General features: G+C 34.9%; 1 protein-coding gene across 4 annotated transcripts in view; it reads right to left on the reverse strand.

Moving 5' to 3' along the window:
• The window catches only part of LOC148940024 (uncharacterized), a 318671-nt gene that overhangs the window by 20792 nt on the left and 276670 nt on the right, over positions 1-21209 (reverse strand). For all 4 annotated transcript variants that reach the window (XM_089105703.1, XM_089105704.1, XM_089105702.1 and 1 more), the window contains one exon: positions 5666-5817. In XM_089105703.1, the coding sequence (XP_088961829.1) occupies positions 5666-5817 (152 nt within the window). The remainder of the gene's footprint in view (positions 1-5665; positions 5818-21209) is intronic.

Consider the following 21209-nt stretch of genomic DNA (forward strand, 5'->3'; position numbering starts at 1 on the left):
TTTGATGATGCTGCTCCTTACTTTCAGTTGAAGAAACTTTTATAATTTAATTTCTGATTGCGGGGGGGGGCACTGTTGAAGTTGTTTTCACGTAAAAATCTATTTTTTGTCCGTTTTTAAGTTTTGATGTTGCTCCTTACTTTCAGTTGAAGAAACTTTTTTTATAATTTAATTTCTGATTGCGGGGGGTTGGGCACTGTTGAAGTTGTTTTCGCGTAAAAATACGCTCCACCTCTTCTATGGAAAATTCCCCCCCCTCAAGAAAATCCCATTCCTGTCGACTTTTGGAAGGTGTTTCTTCATTTTTAGATAACCAGGCAATTTTCTCAAACTCATAGCTTTTGACTGGCAACACTAAAGTTAATGACTTCTAAATCTTTTGGAAACAGCCTCTATTTTCTGTCCGTTTTTAAGTTTTGATGTTGCTCCTCACTTTCAGTTGAAGAAACTTTTTTTTATAGTTTAATTTCTGATCGCGGGGGGTTAGGCACGGTTGAAGTTGTTTTCACGTAAAAAATACCCTCCACCTCTTCCACGGAAAATTCCCCCCTCAAGACAATCCCAATTCTGTCGACTTTTGAACGGTGTTTCTCCATTTTTTTCGATAATCAGACAATTTTCTCAAACTCATTTTCTGATCGCGGGGGGCTGGGCACGGTTGAAGTTGTTTTCACGTAAAAATACCCTCCACCTCTTCTATAGAAAATTCCCCCCCCCCTCAAGACAATCCCATTCCTGTCAACTTTTGGAAGGTGTTTCTTCATTTTTCGATAATCAAGCAATTTTCTCAAACTCATAACTTTTGACTGGCAACACTAAAGTTAATGAATCCTAAATCTTCTTGGAAACATCCTCTATTTTCTGTCCGTTTTTAAGTTTTGACGTTGCTCCTAACTTTCAGCTGAAGAAACTTTTTTTTATAATTTAATTTCTGATCGCGGGGGGTTGGGCACTGTTGAAGTTGTTTTCACGTAAAAATACCCTCCCCCTCTTCCTAGGAAAATTTCCCCCTCAAGACAATCCCATTCCTGTCGACATTTGGAAGGTGTTTCTTCATTTTTCGATAATCAGGCAATTTTCTCAAACTCATAGCTTTTGACTGGCAACACTAAAGTTAATGAATCCTAAATCTTTTTTGGAAACAGCCTCTATTTTCTGTCCGTTTTTAAGTTTTGATGTTGCTCCTTACTTTCAGTTGAAGAAACTTTTTTTTATAATTTAATTTCTGATAGCTGGGGGTTGGGCACTGCTGAAGTTGTTTTCACGTAAAAATACCCTCCCCCTCTTCCATGGAAAATTCCCCCCTCAAGACAATCCCATTCCTTTCGACCTTTGGAGGGTGTTTCTCCATTTTTTTCGATAATCAGACAATTTTCTTCAATTCATAGCTTTTGACTGGCAACACTAAAGTTAATGAATCCTAAATCTTTTGGAAACAGCCTCTATTTTCTGTCCGTTTTTAAGTTTTGATGTTGCTCCTTACTTTCAGTTGAAGATACTTTTTTTTATAATTTAATTTCTGATCGCGGGGGGTTGGGCACGGTTGAAGTTGTTTTCACGTAAAAATACCCTCCACCTCTTCTATGGAAAATTCCCCCCCCTCAAGACAATCCCATTCCCGTCGACTTTTGGAATGTGTTTCTTCATTTTTCGATAATCAGGCAATTTTCTCAAACTCATAGCTTTTGACTGGCAACACTAAAGTTAATGAATCCTAAATCTTTTGGAAACAGCCTCTATTTTTTGTCCGTTTTTAAGTTTTGACGTTGCTCCTTACTTTCAGTTGAAGAAACTGTTTTTATAATTTTATTTCTGATTGCGGGGGGCTGGGCACGGTTGAAGTTGTTTTAAATTAAAAATACTCTCCCCCTCTTCCATGGAAAATTCCCCCCCTCAAGACAATCCCATTCCTGTCGACTTTTGGAAGGTGTTTCTTCATTTTTCGATAATCAAGCAATTTTCTCCAACTCATAGCTTTTGACTGGCAACACTAAAGTTAATGAATCCTAAATCTTTTTGGAAATAGCCTCTATTTTCTGTCCGTTTTTAAGTTTTGATGTTGCTCCATACTTTCAGTTGAAGAAACTTTTTTTATAATTTAATTTCTGATCGCGGGGGGTTGAGCACGGTTGAAGTTGTTTTCACGTAAAAATACCCTCCACCTCTTCTATGGAAAATCCCCCCCCCTCAAGACAATCCGATTCCTGTCGACTTTTGGAAGGTGTTTCTTCATTTTTCGATAATCAAGCAATTTTCTCAAACTCATAGCTTTTGACTGACAACACTAAAGTTAATAAATCCTAAATCTTCTGCCAGGAACCAGTGGGGGAATCCCCGCTCGTAATTGCTAATCACCTTAACCCTTTTATCCATCGTCAAGTACATGCTCCAAAAATATTTTATTCAGAGATTTCACGTTAAAAAATTATCCAATCACTAATTACCCCTTTTTTGCGAATGTCAATCAAACGCCAAGGAACGTAATCTCCCCGAACACGTCAAACTGTTTCCACAGACTTCAAAAATGGAACTGTGGATAACACATGGGTGATTGACATCTTTCCCAAGAAAACCATTCCTAAATACGCGATTTGACAATCTCTAGTTTTTTTCATTGTGCAATTGACAACAAAAACAGAAAAAAACCTGTTTGACCATATTATACACTGCCAAATAACTAGTCTGGTAATCTGCCTTGGAAAGCTGCCATGGAGATTCCTAGTGCTGTACGCAAATAACATGGTCCTAGTGCTGTACGCAAATAACATGGCGAGGTACTAAGGAACGTGCTGTACGTAAATAGTATGGGAATTCCTAGTGCTGTACGTAAATCCAGACGAGGCACCCTACTAAATATGTCTTTGAGGATGACTTACCCCACAGTTCCCGTGGGAAGGGCTGCCAGTTATGAACTTTGCCCATTGTTTACATATAATATTGATTATTGGGAAGTATACAGACGTTTTCAGGAGGTATTTTTTCTGGTGGGGGGGGGGTCGGAGGAGGGGTTTAAGTGGGATGATCTTTCCATGAAAGATGTTTCTTTGGGGGAAGTTATATTTCCATGAAGGGGCCGCCAGATTTCCCAAAATTGTTTCAAAAACGACCAGAAATTAAATAAAAAAAAAACAAGTTTTTTCAACTGAAAGTAAGGAGCAGCATTAAAACTTAGAACAAACAGGAACTATTACGCATATGAGAGGGGTTGCCCTCTCTTCAACATCTCACTCTTTGCGCGAAAGTTTAAATTTTGTCCCAATTCCTCAAAAACGATTCCCAAACACAAGGGCCATTTAATTACATCAATAAGCAACTTTTTTCAAAATGCCAAAAACCAGTAGCTTGAAGAAAGCGAGCTGTTGAGGAGGGAGGTAATCGTCCTCATATATGTAATAATTTCTTTTCGTTTTAAGTTTTAATGTTGCTCCTTACTTTCAGTTGAAAAAAACTTGTTTAATTTTCTTTATTTAATGAAGATTAGAGGCAAACAATTTTCTAAAGGCAATTGAGGAAGTAAGTCAATTAAAATATTAAATAAAAAAAGTTTTTTTTTAACTGAAAGTAAGGACTGACATTAAAAATTAAAACGAACAGAAATTATTCCGTATATGAAAGGGGCTGTCCCCTCCTCAACGTCTCGCTCTTTACGCTAAAGCTTTTTATTGTTTTAGAAAATAGAATTGTGAAAAAGAGTCTAACTTCAGCGTAAAGAGCGAGGCGTTGAGAAGGGGACAGCCACGTTCATATGCGGAATAATTTATTTTCGTTTTAAGTTTTAATGTCGCTCCTTACTTTCAGTTAAAAAAACTTGTTTTTTTAATTTAATTTTTGAACGTTTTTAAAATTAAGTCAGGTTTTGATTTTGCCTAATCGTACTTCAATAATCAAAACAAAATTGTGCATATTAATTTTACTTTTGTTTGGTTAAATGGCTTTCTCGAAAGTCGTTTAATTTTATTTACGAACGTTTTTATTAGTAATAAATATACGGAACTTACGAATTAACTTACGTAACGAACTTCTATATTCATATATTTTAAATATGTATATTAGGGGGTTTGCCCCCTGGCCAATACCACGCTGTTTATGCTAAAGTTTGAATTTCGTTCCAATTCTTTAAAAATGATTCTTAATCACAAAGGACGTTAATTAGAATAAATAGCTCTTATGAAAGTACAAAAAAATCTTTGCCTTAAAGAGCGAGGTATTGACTAGGGGGCGAACCCAATCATATAAGTAATAATTTCTGTTTGTTTTAAGTTTTGATGTTGCTCCTTACTTTCAGTTGAAAAACTTGTTTTTTATTTAATTTCTGATCGTTTTTTTAAAATAATGCTTAAATAATTTGTCCATTTACTGAGCTAGATTTTTGGAATTTGCCCTTGATTTTTCTTAGATTGAAAAATGCGCGAGAGACATACAAAAATATGGATTTTTTTTAATTTTACAAGGAATTTAGATAATTCTCAAATAAAAGTTCTTAGCAATATCATAACTCTGGCTCGGCTGGAACTAATGAATCCAATGTTACAAGTATGCTGGCCTTTTCGGTGTAAGCTAGAACTTCAGGCTAGTCGCCATTTCTCGCGATGAGAGGAAACATAAACCCTAAAACCTTTTAAATCTGGTTTGAGCAAAGGTATGAGGCTCAAAACACTTTCCTTGAGCCTCATTTGAGCAGTAAATTATTTCACAAGGTTTCGCTTTTATCACACAAGAATTCTCAAATGTCATCGAGGTTCAGTTCCTTTTGGAGGGGGAGAGATGGAGGTAGATACTTCAAAAGTCCTTCCCAGTTGATCATTAATGCTCTGGGCTCAGTCCTAAGAGTTTCATATATTTTCCTCAACTACTCTCATAACAAGGGCAAAACCCTTTCATCTAGAATTTTACCTTCCATTGCAAAGTGGACGCACTTGAGATTTTACAATAGGGCTGCACTTCTGCACTAAGATCTTACATCTAAGATCTCACATCTTTCTGCAAAGATTTCCGTTCTTTTAACTCCTCTTTGTTCTAAGATCTGACAGCTCACTGATGTTAACAAAAAGTGTGATAGACGCCATCTTTCTGCCACATAGAATAATGGTGGAAAAACTTCGATTATATATTCATCATTGTTCTTAGACTGCTGATAAGAGCAAAATGATGGTTTTGCAAAAAAAAGAAACGCTGTATAAGATGTAAGATCTTAGTGCTAAGATTTCTCTTTTAAGCGTTCTTTGTCAAAAGATGTAAGGTCTTAGAACAAAGATGAGTAAAAGAGCGGCCCTAATTTTAATTGAAACAATATCACTACGTGTAGTAATTTTGACTCCTCCAAAGCAGCTATCATCAGTGAGGCAACTACCAGCCACCTAAATAACCTCAAATATTCACGATAATTAATCTATTACTAGCAATCAAAATACCCATGTAAAAAGTGTTGGCGAAGCGGAAGCCTGTCGGTAACAGGTTCATTTCCTTAATGTTACTTTTAGCCTATATTTCTTAGTAGTAGTTTTTGTCGTTTGCCATAGAAAATTGTACTATCATGAACTTTAAGAAAATAAAATGCTCGTCTCGGTCGTTTAATCTTGCCAGAAGCCTTCTGGAATGCACTGTGTGAAAATTTTTATTACCCCCCCCCTTGATCTGGCCGCAATGAGGACAAGACTGTACTTACTGAATTTCGATCTGGTCTATAGGTTTTGCTTCTAAATGTTCGGCAAATATCGAAGCTCATAACACTCATCCAAAAGAAAGCAGCCAAATAGAACCAATGTAAAGATAGACCTACAACAACACAAACACCTTTATCGGAGTTCTTGTCAATACCTGAAAAAAAACATCATGTCAGAGCTGAGTTTGAGGTTTGGTTGCAGCCTAAAAAAAGGTGGCGTTACTTGTGAAAGAAATGGTAGAGGAAAAGGAAATAGATTTTAACTGGTGCCTGATCATTTTGACGAGTTTCTAAAGAATGAAGTTTACATGGAATCGCATATTGTGTCCAGTTCTTAGTACCTTTCCATATATCGGTAGTTGTGGAAATTTAGGTACTTATTTTCAGTTTTTTCATCTGTTTTGCTCTATTTTATTGTATTTTTGTTCGTATATTTTATTGATTTGAATTTAATTAATTACAATTCAGACGTTACCGTTTATCTTCTATACGAGTCGTAAAAATATCGAAGTGGGAGCCCCATCCCTCACCTGTGATGCTTCTGTTAAAGGCATATAAAAGTCAAACATGCAAACAAAACACATATACAGACAGAGTTGCCTTCATTTCCCAGTCTTTTTGTAGTTTTTCGTATAGCCTTCAATATTTTGTATGCTTTGAGATGAAAATTAGAGTAATTATTTAATGAGTGTTACGACGAACATTAAATTGCCTAAATATTGTATAAGCGAACGAAAGGGGTAACCTAATCTAAATTTTTGTTTGTTTTCACATTCTCAATGAGTGTTTTACAATTCGCAACTTCTTTTTTTCTCACCCTGAAGCAGATTTATAAATTTCTTTCAAGCATAGAAAAATAGATAATAGCACCTATTAACTTCTTACCGAGATCTAACGGATATAGGCTAATATATTTATTTTCCAAATTCCTGGCATATTCGGAAAGTCTGCTCTCACGAATTTCTACTTAAAAATAAAATGTTCTACATAGTGAAAAGAGCAATATATATGCATAAAATGATCGTTAACAGACTAAAATAAGAAATATTATGGATGAAAATTTATGTTTTATGAAAGTAATAAAACTATATTGATTGAAATACGTTGATATAGCATTAAAGGATTTTTTGTTGAAAGTTAACTTGTACTTTTGCCGTTGTAACATGATAAAAAAGGAAAAACTGATTCACAAAACGCATTCGTTTTCAGGAAATCAAAATTGACAATCTAGCTTTTGGGGGGATTTGATGGGGCGTCAGCAAACTCTTATTTGTTCACTGTAAAATAACTAATGTGATCACTGTTTGTTGGGGTTGGGTTTCTTCACTCATAACTATATAACATAATTTGCACTTTACTGAAAAAAATACAAATGAATGTGGATTGTCAGTTTAATATATATATATATATATATATATATATATATATATATATATATATATATATATATATATATATATATATATATATATATATATATATATATATATATATATATATATATATATATATATATATATATATATATATATATATATATATATATATATATATATATATATATATATATATATATATATATATATATATATATATATATATATATATATATATATATATATATATATATATATATATATATATATATATATATATATATATATATATATATATATATATATATATATATATATATATATATATATATATATATATATATATATATATATATATATATATATATATATATATATATATATATATATATATATATATATATATATATATATATATATATATATATATATATATATATATATATATATATATATATATATATATATATATATATATTTTGTCTGAATCTGTCTGAATCTATTTGTCTGAATGTCTGATGTCTGAATCTATTTGTTTGCATGTCTGGGTTGGTGTTTGCAAGTCCGAGAATTTGTTTTTGTTGGTTTGAATGTCTAAAGTGCCTGTCTTTCTCTGTTTGTATGTTTGAATGTATTTGTTTGCATGTCTGGGTTAGTGTTTGCAAGTCCAAGAATTTGTCTTTGTTGGTTTGAATGTCTAAAGTGCCTGTCTTTCTCTGTTTGTATGGCTGAATCTATTTTTTTGCATGTCTGGGTTGGTGTTTGCAATTCCAAGAATTTGTCTTTGATGGTTTGTTTGTCTAAAGTACATGTCTTTCTCTGTTTGTATGCGTGAATCTATTTTTTGGCATGTCTGGGTTGGTGTTGCGCAAGTCGAAGAATTTGTCTTTGATGGTTTGAATGTCTAAAGTGTCTGCCTTTCTCTGTTTGTATGTATAAATCTATTTGTTTGCATGTCTGGGTTGGTTTTTGCAAGTCCAAGAATTTGTCTTTGTTGGTTTGAATGTCTAAAGTGTCCGTCATTCTATGTTTGTATGTCTGAATATATTTGTTTGCATGTCTGGGTTTGGTGTTTGCAAGTCAAAGAATTTGTCTTTGTTGGTTTGAATGTCTAAAGTGACTGTCTTTCTCTGTTTGCATGTCTGAATCTATTTGTTTGCGTGTCTGGGTTGGTGTTTGCAAGTTCAAGAATTTGTCTTTGTTGGTTTGAATGTCTAAAGTGTCAGTCTTTCTCTGTTTGTATGTCTGAATCTATTTGTTTGCATGTCTGGGTTGGTGTTTGCAAGTCAAAGAATTTGTCTTTGTTGGTTTGAATGTCTAAAGTGCCTGTCTTTCTCTGTTTGTATTTCTGAATCTATTTGTTGGCATGTCTGGGTTGGTGTTTGCAAGTCCAAGAATTTGTCTTTGATGATTTGCATGTCTAAAGTGCATGTCTTTCTCTGTTTGTATGTCTGAATCTATTTGTATGAATGTCTGTGTTGGTGTTTGCAAGTCCAAAAATTTGTCTTTGTTGGTTTGAATGTCTAACGTGCATGTCTTTCTCTGTTTGTATGTTTGAATCTATTTGTTTGCATGTCTGGGTTGGTGTTTGCAAGTCCAAGAATTTGTCTTTGTTGGTTTGAATGTCTAAAGTGTCTGTCTTTCTTTGTTTGTATGTCTGAATCTATTTGTTTACATGTCTGAGTTGGTCTTTGCAAGTCCTAGAATTTTTCTTTGTTCGTTTGAATGTCTAAAGTGTATGTCCTTCTCTGTTTGTATGTTTGAATGTATTTGTTTGCATGTCTGGGTTGGTGTTTGCAAGTCCAAGAATTTGTCTTTGTCGATTTGAATGTCTAAAGTGTCTGTATTTCTCTGTTTGTATGTTTGAATGTATTTGTGTGAATGTCTGGGTTAGTGTTTGCAAGTCCAAGAATTTGTCTTTGTTGGTTTGAATGTCTAAAGTGCCTGTCTTTCTCTGTTTGTATGGCTGAATCTATTTTTTTGCATGTCTGGGTTGGTGTTTGCAAGTCCAAGAATTTGTCTTTGTTGGTTTGAATGCCGAAAGTTCATGCCTTTCTATGTTTGTATGCGTGAATCTTTTTTTTGCATGTCTGGGTTGGTGTTTGCAAGTCCAAAAATTTTTCTTTGTTTGTTTGAATGCCTAAAGTGCCTTCCTATCTCTATTTTTATGTCTGAATCTATTTGTTTGCATGTCTGGGCTGGTGCTTGCAAATCCAAGAATTTTTCTTTGTTGGTTTGAATGTCTAAAGTGCCTGGTTTTTCTCTGTTTGTATGTCTGAATCTATTTGTAAGTATGTCTGGGTTAATGTTCGCAAGTTCAAGAATTTGTCTTTGTTGGTTGGAATGTCTAAAGTGCCTGTCTTTCTCTGTTTGTATATCTGAATCTATTTGTATGCATGTCTGGGTTGATGTTTGCAAGTCCAAGAATTTGTCTTTGTTGGTTGAATGTCTAAAGTGAATGTCTTTCTCTGTTTGTATGACTGAATCTATTTGTTTGCATTTCTGGATTGATTTTTGCAAGTCCAAGAATTTGCCTTTGCTGGTTTGAATGTCTAAAGTGCATGTCTTTCTCTGTTTATATGTATTAATCTATTTGTTTGCATGTCTGGGTTGGTGTTTACAAGTCCGAGAATTTGTCTTTGTTGGTTTGAATGTCTAAAGTGTCTGTCTTTCTTTGTTTGTATGTCTGAATCTATTTGTTTACATGTCTGAGTTGGTCTTTGCAAGTCCTAGAATTTTTCTTTGTTCGTTTGAATGTCTAAAGTATCTGTCTTTCTCTGTTTGTATGTTTGAATATATTTGTTTGCATGTCTGGGCTGGTGTTTGCAAGTCCAAGAATTTGTCTTTGTTGGTTTGAATGTCTAAAGTGCCTGTATTTCTCTGTTTGTATGTTTGAATGTATTTGTGTGCATGTCTGAGTTGGTGTTTGCAAGTCCAAGAATTGGTCTTTGTTGGTTTGAATGTCTAAAGTGCCTGTCTTTCTCTGTTTGTATGGCTGAATCTATTTTTTTGCATGTCTGGGTTAGTGTTTGCAAGTCCAAGAATTTGTCTTTGTTGGTTTGAATGTCTAAAGTTCATGTCTTTCTCTGTTTGTATGCGTGAATCTATTTTTTTGCATCTCTGGGATAGTGTTTGCAAGTCCAAGAATTTGTCTTTGTTGGTTTGAATGCCTAAAGTCCCTGCCTTTCTCTATTTGTATGTCTGAATCTATTTCTTTGCACGTCTGGGTTGGTGTTTGCATGTTGAAAAATTTTTTTTTGTTGGTTTAAATGTCCAAAGTGCCTGTGTGTCTCTCTTTGTATATCTGAATCTATTTTTATGTCTATTTTGATCGGTGATCGCAAGTTCAAAAATTTGTCTTTGTTGGGTTGAGAATCTCAAGTGCGTATCCTTCTCTGTTTGTATGTCTGAATATATTTGTATGCATGTCTGGATTGGTGTTTTCAAGTCCAAGAATTTGTCTTTGTTGTTTTAATGCCTAAAGTGCATGGTTTTCTCTATTTGTATGACTGAATCTATTTGTTTGTATGTCTGCATTGATTTTTGTAAGTCAAAGAATTTGTCTTTGTTGGTTTGAATGTCTAAAGTGCATGTCTTTCTCCGTTTGTATGTCCGAATTTATTTGTATGTATGTCTGGGTTGGAGTTTGCAAGTCCAAGAATTTGTCTTTGTTGGTTTGAATGTCTAAAGTGCCTGTCTTTCTCTGTTTGTATGTGTGGATCTATTTGTTTACATGTCTGGGTTGATGTTTGAAAATTCCAAGAATTTGTCTGTTTTGGTTTGAATGTCTAAAGTGTCTGTCTTTCTCTGTTTCTAGGTCTGAATCTATTTGTTTGCGTGTCGGGGTTGTTGGTTGCAAGTCCAAGAAGTTGTCTTTGTTGGTTTGAATGCCTAAAGTGGCAGTCTTTCTCTGTTTATGTGTCTGAATCTATTTCTTTGTATGTCTCGGTTTGTGTTTGCAAGTCCAAGAATTTGTCTTTGATGGTTTGAATGTCTAAAGTGGCTGTCTTTCTCTGTTTGCATGTCTGAATCCATTTGTTTGCGAGTCTGGGTTGGTGTTTGCAAGTCCAAGAATATGTCATTGTTGGTTTGAATTTCTAAAGTGTATGTCTTTCTCTGTTTGTGTGTCTGAATCTATTTGTTTGTATGCTTGGGTTGGTGTTTGCAAGTCAAAGAATTTGTCTTTGTTGGTTTGAATGTCTAAATTGTCTGTCTTTCTCTGTTTTTGTGTCTGAATCTATTTGTTTGCATGTCTGGGTTGGTGTTTGCACGCCCAAGAATTTGTCTTTGTTGGTTTGAATGTCTAAAGTGTCTGTATTTCTCTGTTTGTTTGTCTGAATCTATTTGTATGCATGTCTGGGTTGGTGTTTGCAAGTCCAAGAATTTGTCTTTGTCGATTGAATGTCTAAAGTTCCTGTCTTTCTCTGTTTGTATGTCTGAATCTATTGTTTGCATGTCTGGGTTGGTGTTTGCAAGTCCAAAAATTTGTCTTTGTTGGTTTGTATGTCTAAAGTGCCTGTCTTTCTCTGTTTGTATGTCTGAATCTATTTGTTTGCATGTCTGGGTTAGTGTTTGCAAGTCCAAGAATTTGTCCTTGTTGGTTTGAATGTCTAAAGCGTATATCTTTTTCGGTTTGTATGTCTGATTCTATTAGTTTGCATGTCTGGTTTTGTGTTTGCAAGTCCAATAGTTTGTCTTTGTTGGTTTGAATGTCTAAAGTGTATGTCTTTCTTTGTTTGTATGTCTGATTCTATTTGTTTGCATGTCTGGGTTGGTTTTTACAAGTCCAAGAATTTGTCTTTGGTGGTTTGAATGTCTAAAGTACCTGTTTTTCTCTGTTTATGTGTCTTAATCTATTTGTTTGAGTGTCTGGGATAGGTGTTTGCATATCCAAGAATTTGTCTTTGTTGGTTTGAATGTCTAAAGTGCCTGTCTTTCCCTGTTTGTTTGTCTGAATCTATTTCTTTGCATGTCGGGGTTGGTGTATGCAAGTCTAAGAAATTGTCCATGATGGTTTGAATGACTAAGGCGTCTTTCTTTTTATGTTTCTATGTCTGAATCTATTTGTATGCATGTGTGGGTTGGTGTTTGCAAGTCCAAGAATTTGTCTTTGGTGGTTTGAATGTCTAAAGTGCCTGTTTTTCTCTGTTTGTATGTCTGAATATATTTGTTTGCATGTCTGGGTTGGTTTTTACAAGTCCAAGAATTTGTCTTTGGTGGTTTGAATGTCTAAAGTGCCTGTTTTTCTCTGTTTATATGTCTTAATCTATTTGTTTGCGTGTCTGGGTTGGTGTTTGCAAGTCCAAGAATTTGTCTTTGATGGTTTGAATGTCTAAAGTACCTGTCTTTGTCTGTATGCATGTCTGAATCTAGTTGTTTGCATATGTGGGTTGGTGTTTGCAATTCCAAGAATTTGTCTTTGTTAGTTTGAATGTCTAAAGTGTCTGTTATTCTCTGTTTGTATGTCTGAATATATTTATTTGCATGTCTGGGTTGGTGTTTACAATTCCAAGAATTTGTCTTTGTTGGTTTGAATGTCTAAAGTATCTGTCTTTCTCTGGTTGTATGTCTGAATCAATTTTTTGCATGTCTGGGTTAGGGTTTGCAAGTCCAAGAATTTGTCTTTGTTGGTTTGAATGTCTAAAGTGTCTGTCTTTCTCTGTTTGTATGTCTGAATCTGTTTGTTTGCGTGTCTGAGTTGGTGTTTGTATATCCAAGAATTTGTCTTTGTTGGTTTGAATATCTAAAGTGTATGTCTTTCTCTGTTTGTTTGTCTGAATCTATTTGTTTGCATGTCTGGGTTGGTGTTTGCATGTCCAAGAACTTGTCTTTGCTGGTTTGAATGTCTAAAGTGCCTGTCATTCTCTGTTTGTATGTCTGAATCTATTTGTTTACATGTCTTGGTTGGTGTTTGCAAGTTTAAGAATTTGTCTTTGTTGGGTTGAATGTCTAAAGTGCCTGTCTTTCTCTGTTTTTATGTCTGAATCCATTTGTTTGCATGTCTGGGTTGGTGTTTGCAAGTCCAAAAATTTGTCTTTGGTGGTTTGAATGTCTAAAGTGCCTGTTTTTCTCTGTTTGTAAGTCTGAATCTATTTGTTTGCATGTCTGGGTTGGTGTTTGCAAGTCCAAGAATTTATCTTTGTTGGTTTGAATATCTAAAGTGCCTGTCTTTCTATGTTTGTATGTCTGAATCTATTTGATTGTATTTCTGGGTTGGTGTTTGCAAGTCCAAGAATTTGTCTTTGTTGGTTTGAATGTCAAAAGTGTCTGTATTTTCTATGTTTGTATGTCTGAATCTATTTGCTTGTATGTCTGGGTTGGTGTTTGCAAGTCCAAGAATTTGACATTGTTGGTCTGAATGTCTAAGGTGTATGTCATTTTCTGTTTGTATGTCTGAATCTATTTGTTTGCATGTCTGGGATTGGTGGTTGCAAGGCCAAGAATTTGTCTTTGTTGGTTTGACTATCTAAAGTGCCTGTCTATCTCTGTTTTTATGTCTGAATCTATTTGATTGTATTTCTGGGTTGGTGTTTGCAAGTCCAAGAATTTGTCTTTGTTGGTTTGAATGTCAAAAGTGCCTGTTTTTTCTATGTTTGTTTGTCTGAATCTATTTGCTTGTATGTCTGGGTTGGTGTTTGCAAGTCCAAGAATTTGACATTGTTGGTCTGAATGTCTAAGGTGTATGTCATTTTCTGTTTGTATGTCTGAATCTATTTGTTTGCATGTGTTGGTTGGTATTTGTAAGTCCAAGAATTTGTCTTTGTTAGTTTGAATGTCTATAGTGTCTGTTATTCTCTGTTTGTATGTCTGAATTTATTTGTTTGCATGTCTGGGTTGGTGTTTACAATTCCAAGAATTTGTCTTTGATGGTTTGAATGTCTAAAGTGTCTGTCTTTCTCTGGTTGTATGTCTGAAGCAATTTGTTTGCATGTCTGGGTTGAGGCTTGCAAGTCCAAGAATTTGTCTTTGTTGGTTTGAATATCTAAAGTGTCTGTCTCTCTCTGTTTGTATGTCTGAATTATCTCTATTTGTATGTCTTTCTCTGTTTGTCTTTCTCTGTTTGTATGTCTGAATCTATTTGTTTGCGTGTCTGGGTTGGTATTTACAAGTCTGGGAATTTGTCTTTGTTGGTTTAAATGTCTAAAGTGCCTGTCTTTCTCTGTTTGTATGTCTGAATCTATTTGTTTGCATGTATGGGTTGGTGTTTGCAAGTCCAAGAATTTGTCTTTTTTGGTTTGAATGTCTAAAGTGCCTGTCTTTCTCTGTTTGTATGTCTGAATCTATTTGTTTGCATGTCTGGGTTGGTTTTTACAAGTCCAAGAATTTGTCTTTGGTGGTTTGAATGTCTAAAGTGCCTGTTTTTCTCTGTTTATATGTCTGAATCTATTTGTTTGCGTGTCTGGGATAGGTGTTTGCATATCAAAGAATTTGTCTTTGATGGTTTGAATGTCTAAAGTGTCTGTCTTTGTCTGTTTGTGTGTCTGAATCTATTTATTTGCGTGTCTGGGTTGGTGTTTGCAATTCCAAGAATTTATCTTTGATGGTTTGAATGTCTAAAGTACCTGACTTTCTCTGTTTGCATGTCTGAATCTATTTGTTTGCATGGGTTGGCTGGTGTTTGCAAGTCCAAGAATTTGTCTTTGTTAGTTTGAATGTCTATAGTGTCTGTTATTCTCTGATTGTATGTCTGAATTTATTTGTTTGCATGTCTAGGTTGGTGTTTACAATTCCAAGAATTTGTCTTTGATGGTTTGATTGTCTAAAGTGTCTGTCTTTCTCTGGTTGTATGTCTGAAGCAATTTGTTTGCATGTCTGGGTTGGGGCTTGCAAGTCCAAGAATTTGTCTTTGTTGTTTTGAATGTCTAAAGTGTCTGTCTTTCTCTGTTTGTATGTCTTAATCTGTTTGTGTGCTTGTCTGAGTTGGTGTTTGCATATCCAAGAATTTGGCTTTCTTGGTTTTAATATCTAAAGTATATGTCTTTCTCTGTTTGTTTGTCTGAATCTATTTGTTTGCATGTCTGGGTTGGTGTTTGCAAGTCCAAAAATTTGTCTTTGTTTGTTTGAATGTCTAAAGTTTCTGTCTTTCTCTGTTTGTATTTCTGAATCTGTTTGTTTGCATGTCAGGGTTGGTGTTTGCAAGTCCAAGAATTTGTCTTTGTAGGTTTGAATGTCTAAAGTGCCTGCCATTCTCTGTTTGTATGTCTGAATCTATTTGTTTACATGTCTGGGTTGGTGTTTGCAAGTTTAAAAATTTGCCTTTTTTGGTTTGAATGTCTAAAGTGCCTGTTATTCTCTGTTTGTATGTCTGAATCTATCTGTTTACATATCTGGGTTGGTGTTTGCAAGTTTAAGAATTTGTCTTTGTTGGTTTGAATGTCTAAACTGCCTGTCCTTCTCTGTTTTTATGTCTGAATCTATTTGTTTGCATGTCTGGGTTGGTGTTTGCAAGTCCAAAAATTTGTCTTTGGTGGTTTGAATGTCTAAAGTGCCTGTTTTTCTCTGTTTGTATGTCTGAATCTATTTGTTTGAATGTCTGGGTTGGTGTTTGAAAGTCTAAGAATTTATCTTTGTTGGTTTGAATGTCTAAAGTGTCTGTCTTTCTCTGTTTTTATGTCTGAATCTATTTGTTTGCATGTCTGGGATTGGTGGTTGCAAGGCCAAGAATTTGTCTTTGTTGGTTTGACTATCTAAAGTGCCTGTCTATCTCTGTTTTTATGTCTGAATCTATTTGATTGTATTTCTGGGTTGGTGTTTGCAAGTCCAAGAATTTGTCTTTGTTGGTTTGAATGTCTAAGGTGCATATCTTTTTCTGTTTGTATGTCTGAATCTATTTGTTTGTATGTGTGGGTTGGTGCTTGCAAGTCCAAGAATTTGTTTTTGCTGGTTTGAATGCCTAAAGTGTCTGTCTTTTCTATGTTTTTATGTCTGAATCTATTTGTTTGTATGTCTGGGTTGGTGTTTGCAAGTCCAAGAAATTGACATTGTTGGTTTGAATGTCTAAAGTGCATGTCTTTTTCTGTTTGTATGTCTGAATCTATTTGTTTGCATGTGTGGGTTGGTGTTTGCAAGTCCAAGAATTTGTCTTCGTTGGTTTGAATGTCTAAAGTGTCTGTCTTTCTCTGTTTGTATGTCTGATTCTATTTGTTTGCATGTCTGGGTTGGTGTTTGCAAGTCCAAGAATTTGTCTTTGTTGGTTTGAATGTCTAAAGTGTCTTAAGTGCGCGCACGCACGGAAACATCAAAAGCATTGGGTTCTCCGACATGCTGAATCTGAAAGTGTAATTTTCAAGAAGATTCTTTAACCTTTTAGAGTTAACTTACCCTTTTAGGGTTGACCTTTTAGGGTTCTCCGACATACTGAACCTGAAAGTGTGTTCTCCGACATGCTGACTCTGAAAGTGTAATTTTCATGGAGATAATTTGACCTTTTGGGGTTAATTTACACTGGGTGACGTGCATTGGTTCTTTTTTTTACTAAAGCAAGTGCTACCATCTATTTCAGTTAAGGATTTTTCCTTCACCCTGACATCTGCAGCCAACCTACAATACCACACTTTTTTTCAAGTAACTGCATTCACATTAGGTTCATTTAGGTTCACTTAGCGTGGCGCGCAACGCTAAGTGAACCGGGCGAAGGAATAATCAGTTGTGCCTCCATCTATACCTTAATTGAAATAGATGGTAGCACTTGCTTTAGTAAAAAAAATGAGCCAATGCACGCAACCTAGTGTAAATTAACCCCAAAAGGTCAAATAATCTCCGTGACAATTACACTTTCAGAGTCAGCATGTATGAGAACACACTTTCAGGTTTAGTATGTTGGAGAACCCTAAAAGGTCAACCCTAAAAGGCTAAGTTAACTCTAAAAGGTTAAAGAATCTCCTTGAAAATTACACTTTCATATTCAGCATGTCGGAGAACATGGTTTTGATGTTTCCGTGCTTGCGCGCACGTAAGACACTTTAGACATTCAAACCGACAAAGACATATACTTGGACTTGCAAACACCAGCCCAGACATGCAAACAGATAGAATCAGACACACAAACAGAGAAAGACAGACACCTTAGACATTCAAACCAACAAAGACAAATTCTTGGACTTGCAAACACGAACCCACACATGCAAAAAAATAGATTCAGACATACAAACAGAAAAAGACATGCACTTTAGACATTCAAACCAACAATGTCAATTTCTTGGACTTGCAAACACCAACCCAGACATACAAACAAATAGATTCAGACATACAAACATAGAAAAGACAGACACTTTAGGCATTCAAACTAACAAAGACAAATTCTTGGACTTGCAAACACCAACCCAGACATGCAAACAAATAGATTCAGACATACAAACAGAGAAAAACAGGTACTTTAGACATTCAAACCACCAAAGACAAATTCTTGGACTTGCAAACACCAATCCCAGACATGTAAACAAATAGATTCAGACATATAAACAGAGAAAGCCAGACACTTTAGGCATTCAAACCCACAAAGACAAATTCTTGGACTTGCAAACACCAACTCAGACATGCAAACAAATAGATTCAGACATACAAACAGAGAAAAACAGGCACTTTAGACATTCAAACCACCAAAGACAAATTCTTGGACTTGCAAACACCAACCCAGACATGCAAACAAATAGATTCAGACATAAAAACAGAGAAAGACAGGCAGTTTAGACATTCAAACCAACAAAGACAAATTCTTAAACTTGCAAACACCAACCCAGACATGTAAACAAATAGATTCAGACATACAAACAGAGAATAACAGGCACTTTAGACATTCAAACCAACAAAGGCAAATTCTTAAACTTGCAAACACCAACCAAGACATGTAAACAAATAGATTCAGACACACAAACCGAGAATGACAGGCACTTTAGACATTCAGACCAACAAAGACAAATTCTTGGACTTCCAAACACCAACCCTGACAGGCATACAAACAGATTCAGACATACAAACAGAGAGAGACAGCCACCTTAGACATTCAAACTAACAAAGACAAATTTTTGGACTTGCAGACACCAACCCAGTCATGCAAACAAATAGAGTCAGATATACAACCAGAGAAAGACAGACACCTTAGACATTCAAACCAACAAAGACAAATTTTTGGAGTTGTAAACACCAACCCAAACATGCAAACAAATAGATTCAGACATACAAACAGAGAAAGACAGGTACTTCAGACATTCAAACCATCAAAGACAAATTCTTGGACTTGCAAACACCAACCCAGACACGCAAACAAATAGATTCAGACACACAAACTGAGAAATATAGACATATTTGACATTCAAACCATCAAAGACAAATTCTTGGATATGCAATCACCTATCCCAGACGCGCAAACAAATAGATTCAGACATATAAACAGAGAAAAACAGGCACTTTAGACATTCAAACCACCAAAGACAAATTCTTGAACTTGCAAACACCAACCCAGACATGCAAAAAAATATATTCAGACATACAAACAGAGAAAGACAGGCACTTTAGACATTCAAACCAACAAAGAAAAATTCTTGGACTTACAAACACCAACCCACACATGCAAACAAATAGATTCAGACATACAAACAGAGAAAGACAGGCGCCTTAGACATTCAAACCAACAAAGACAAATTCTCGGACTTGCAAACACCAACCCAGACATGCAAACAAATAGATTAAGAAATACAAACAAATACAGGCACTTTAGGCATTCAAATCCATAATGAAAAATTTTTGGAGTTTTAAACACCAGATCAGACAGTAAAACTAATCAATTCAATCATACAAACAGAGAAAGACAGGAACTTTAGATAGTCAAAACATAAAAGACAAATTCTTGGAGTTGCAAACACCAACCCAGACCTGCAAAAAATAGATTAAGATATACAAGCAGAGAAAGAAAGGCACTTTTGACATACAACCGACAAAGACAAATTCTTGGACTTGCAAACACCAACCCTGAATTGCAAAAAAATAGATTCAGACAAACAAACAGAGAAAGACTTTCACTTTAGTCATTCAAACCAGCAAAGACAAATTCTTGGACTTGCAAACACCAACCAAGACATGCAAACAAATAGAATCAGACATACAAACAGAGAAAGACAGACACTTTAGACATTCAAACCAACAAAGACAAATTCTTGGACTTGCAAACACCAACCCAGACATGCAAACAAATAGATTCAGACACAAAAACAGAGAAAGACAGACACTTTAGACATTCAAACCAACAATGACAAATTCTTGGACTTGCAAACACCAACCCAGACACGCAAACAAATAGACTCAGACATGCAAACAGAAAAAGACAGCCACCTTAGACATTCAATCCATCAAAGACAAATTCTAGGACTTGCAAACACAAACCGACACATGCAAACAAATAGATTCAGACATATAAACAGAGAAAGACAGCCACTTTAGTTATTCAAACCAACAAACACAACTTCTTGAACTTGCAACTAACAACCACGACACGTAAACAAATAAATTCAGACGTACAAGCATAGAAAGACATACACTTTCGACATTCAAACAAAAAAAGACAAATTCTGGGACATGCAAACACAAATCCAGACATGCAAACAAATAGATTCAGACATACAAACAGAGAAAGGCAGGGACTTTAGGCATTTAAACCAACAAAGACAAATTCTTGGACTTGCAAACACTAACACAGACATGCAAAAAAATAAATTTAGCCATGAAAACAGAGAAATACATTCAATTTAGATATTCAAACCAACAAATACAAATTCTCGCACTTGCAAACACTAACCCATCAATGCAAACAAATACATTCAGACACACAAACAGAGAAAGACAGGCACTTTAGATATTCAAACCAACAAAGACGAATTCTTGGACTTGCAAACATCAACCCAGACATGCAAACAAATACATTCAAACATACAAACAGAGAAAGACAGACACTTTAGACATTCAAACCAACAAAAACAAATTCTTGGACTTGCAAAGAACAACTTAGACATGTAAACAAATAGATTCAGACATACAAACAAAGAAAGACATACACTTTAGACATTCAAACCAACAAAGACAATTTCTTGGACTTGCAAACATCAACTTGGACATGCAAAAAAATAAATTCAAACATACAAACAGAGAAAGACATGCAATTCAGATATTCAAACCAGCAAAGACAAATTCTTGGACGTGCAAAAACCAACTCAACCATGTAAACAAATTGATTCAAAGATACAAAGAGAGAAAAACTAGCACTTTAGATATTCAAAACAACAAAGACAATTTCTTGCAAACAACAACCCAGACATGTAAACAAATACATTCAAACATACAAACAGAGAAAGACAGACACTATAGACATTCAAACCAACAAAAACAAATTCTTGGACTTGCAAAGAACAACTTAGACATGTAAAAAAATAGATTCAAACATACAAACAAAGAAAGACAGACACTTTAGACATTCAAATCTACAAAGACAAATTCTTGGACTTGCAAACACCAGCCCAGACATGCAAACAAATAGATTCAAACATACAAACAGAGAAAGACATGCACTTTAGACATTCAAACCAACAAAGACAAATTCTTGGACTTGCAAACACCAACACAGACATTCATACAAATTGATTCAGACATACAAACAGAGAAAGACATGCACTTTAGACATGCAAATCATCAAAGACAAATTCTCGGACTTGCAAACACCAACCCAGACATGAAAACAAATAGATTTGGACATACAAACAGAGAAAGACATGCACTTTAGAAATTCAAATCAACAAAGACAAATTCTCGGACTAGTAAAAATCAACCCAGACATGCTAACCAATAGATTCAGACTTGTAAACAAAGAAAAACTGGCATTTTAGACATACAAAACAACAAAGACAAATTCTTGCAAACGCCAACCCAGACATGCAAACAAATAGATTCAGACATACAAACAGAGAAAGACAGACACTTTAGACATTCAAACCAACAAAGACAAATTCTTGGACTTGCAAACACCAACCCCGACACGCAAAAAAATAGATTTAGGCATAAAAACAGAGAAATACAGGAAATTTAGACATTCAAATCAACAAAGACAAATTTTTGCAATTGTAAAAATCAACTTACACGCGCTAACAAATAAATTCAGACATAAAAATAGAGAAAAACGGGCACTT

Source organism: Artemia sp. Qi Xiang Cuo, chromosome 20 (assembly GCF_049724085.1).
Source record: "Artemia sp. Qi Xiang Cuo chromosome 20, ASM4972408v1, whole genome shotgun sequence".
Taxonomy (NCBI): Eukaryota; Metazoa; Arthropoda; class Branchiopoda; order Anostraca; family Artemiidae; genus Artemia; species Artemia sp. Qi Xiang Cuo.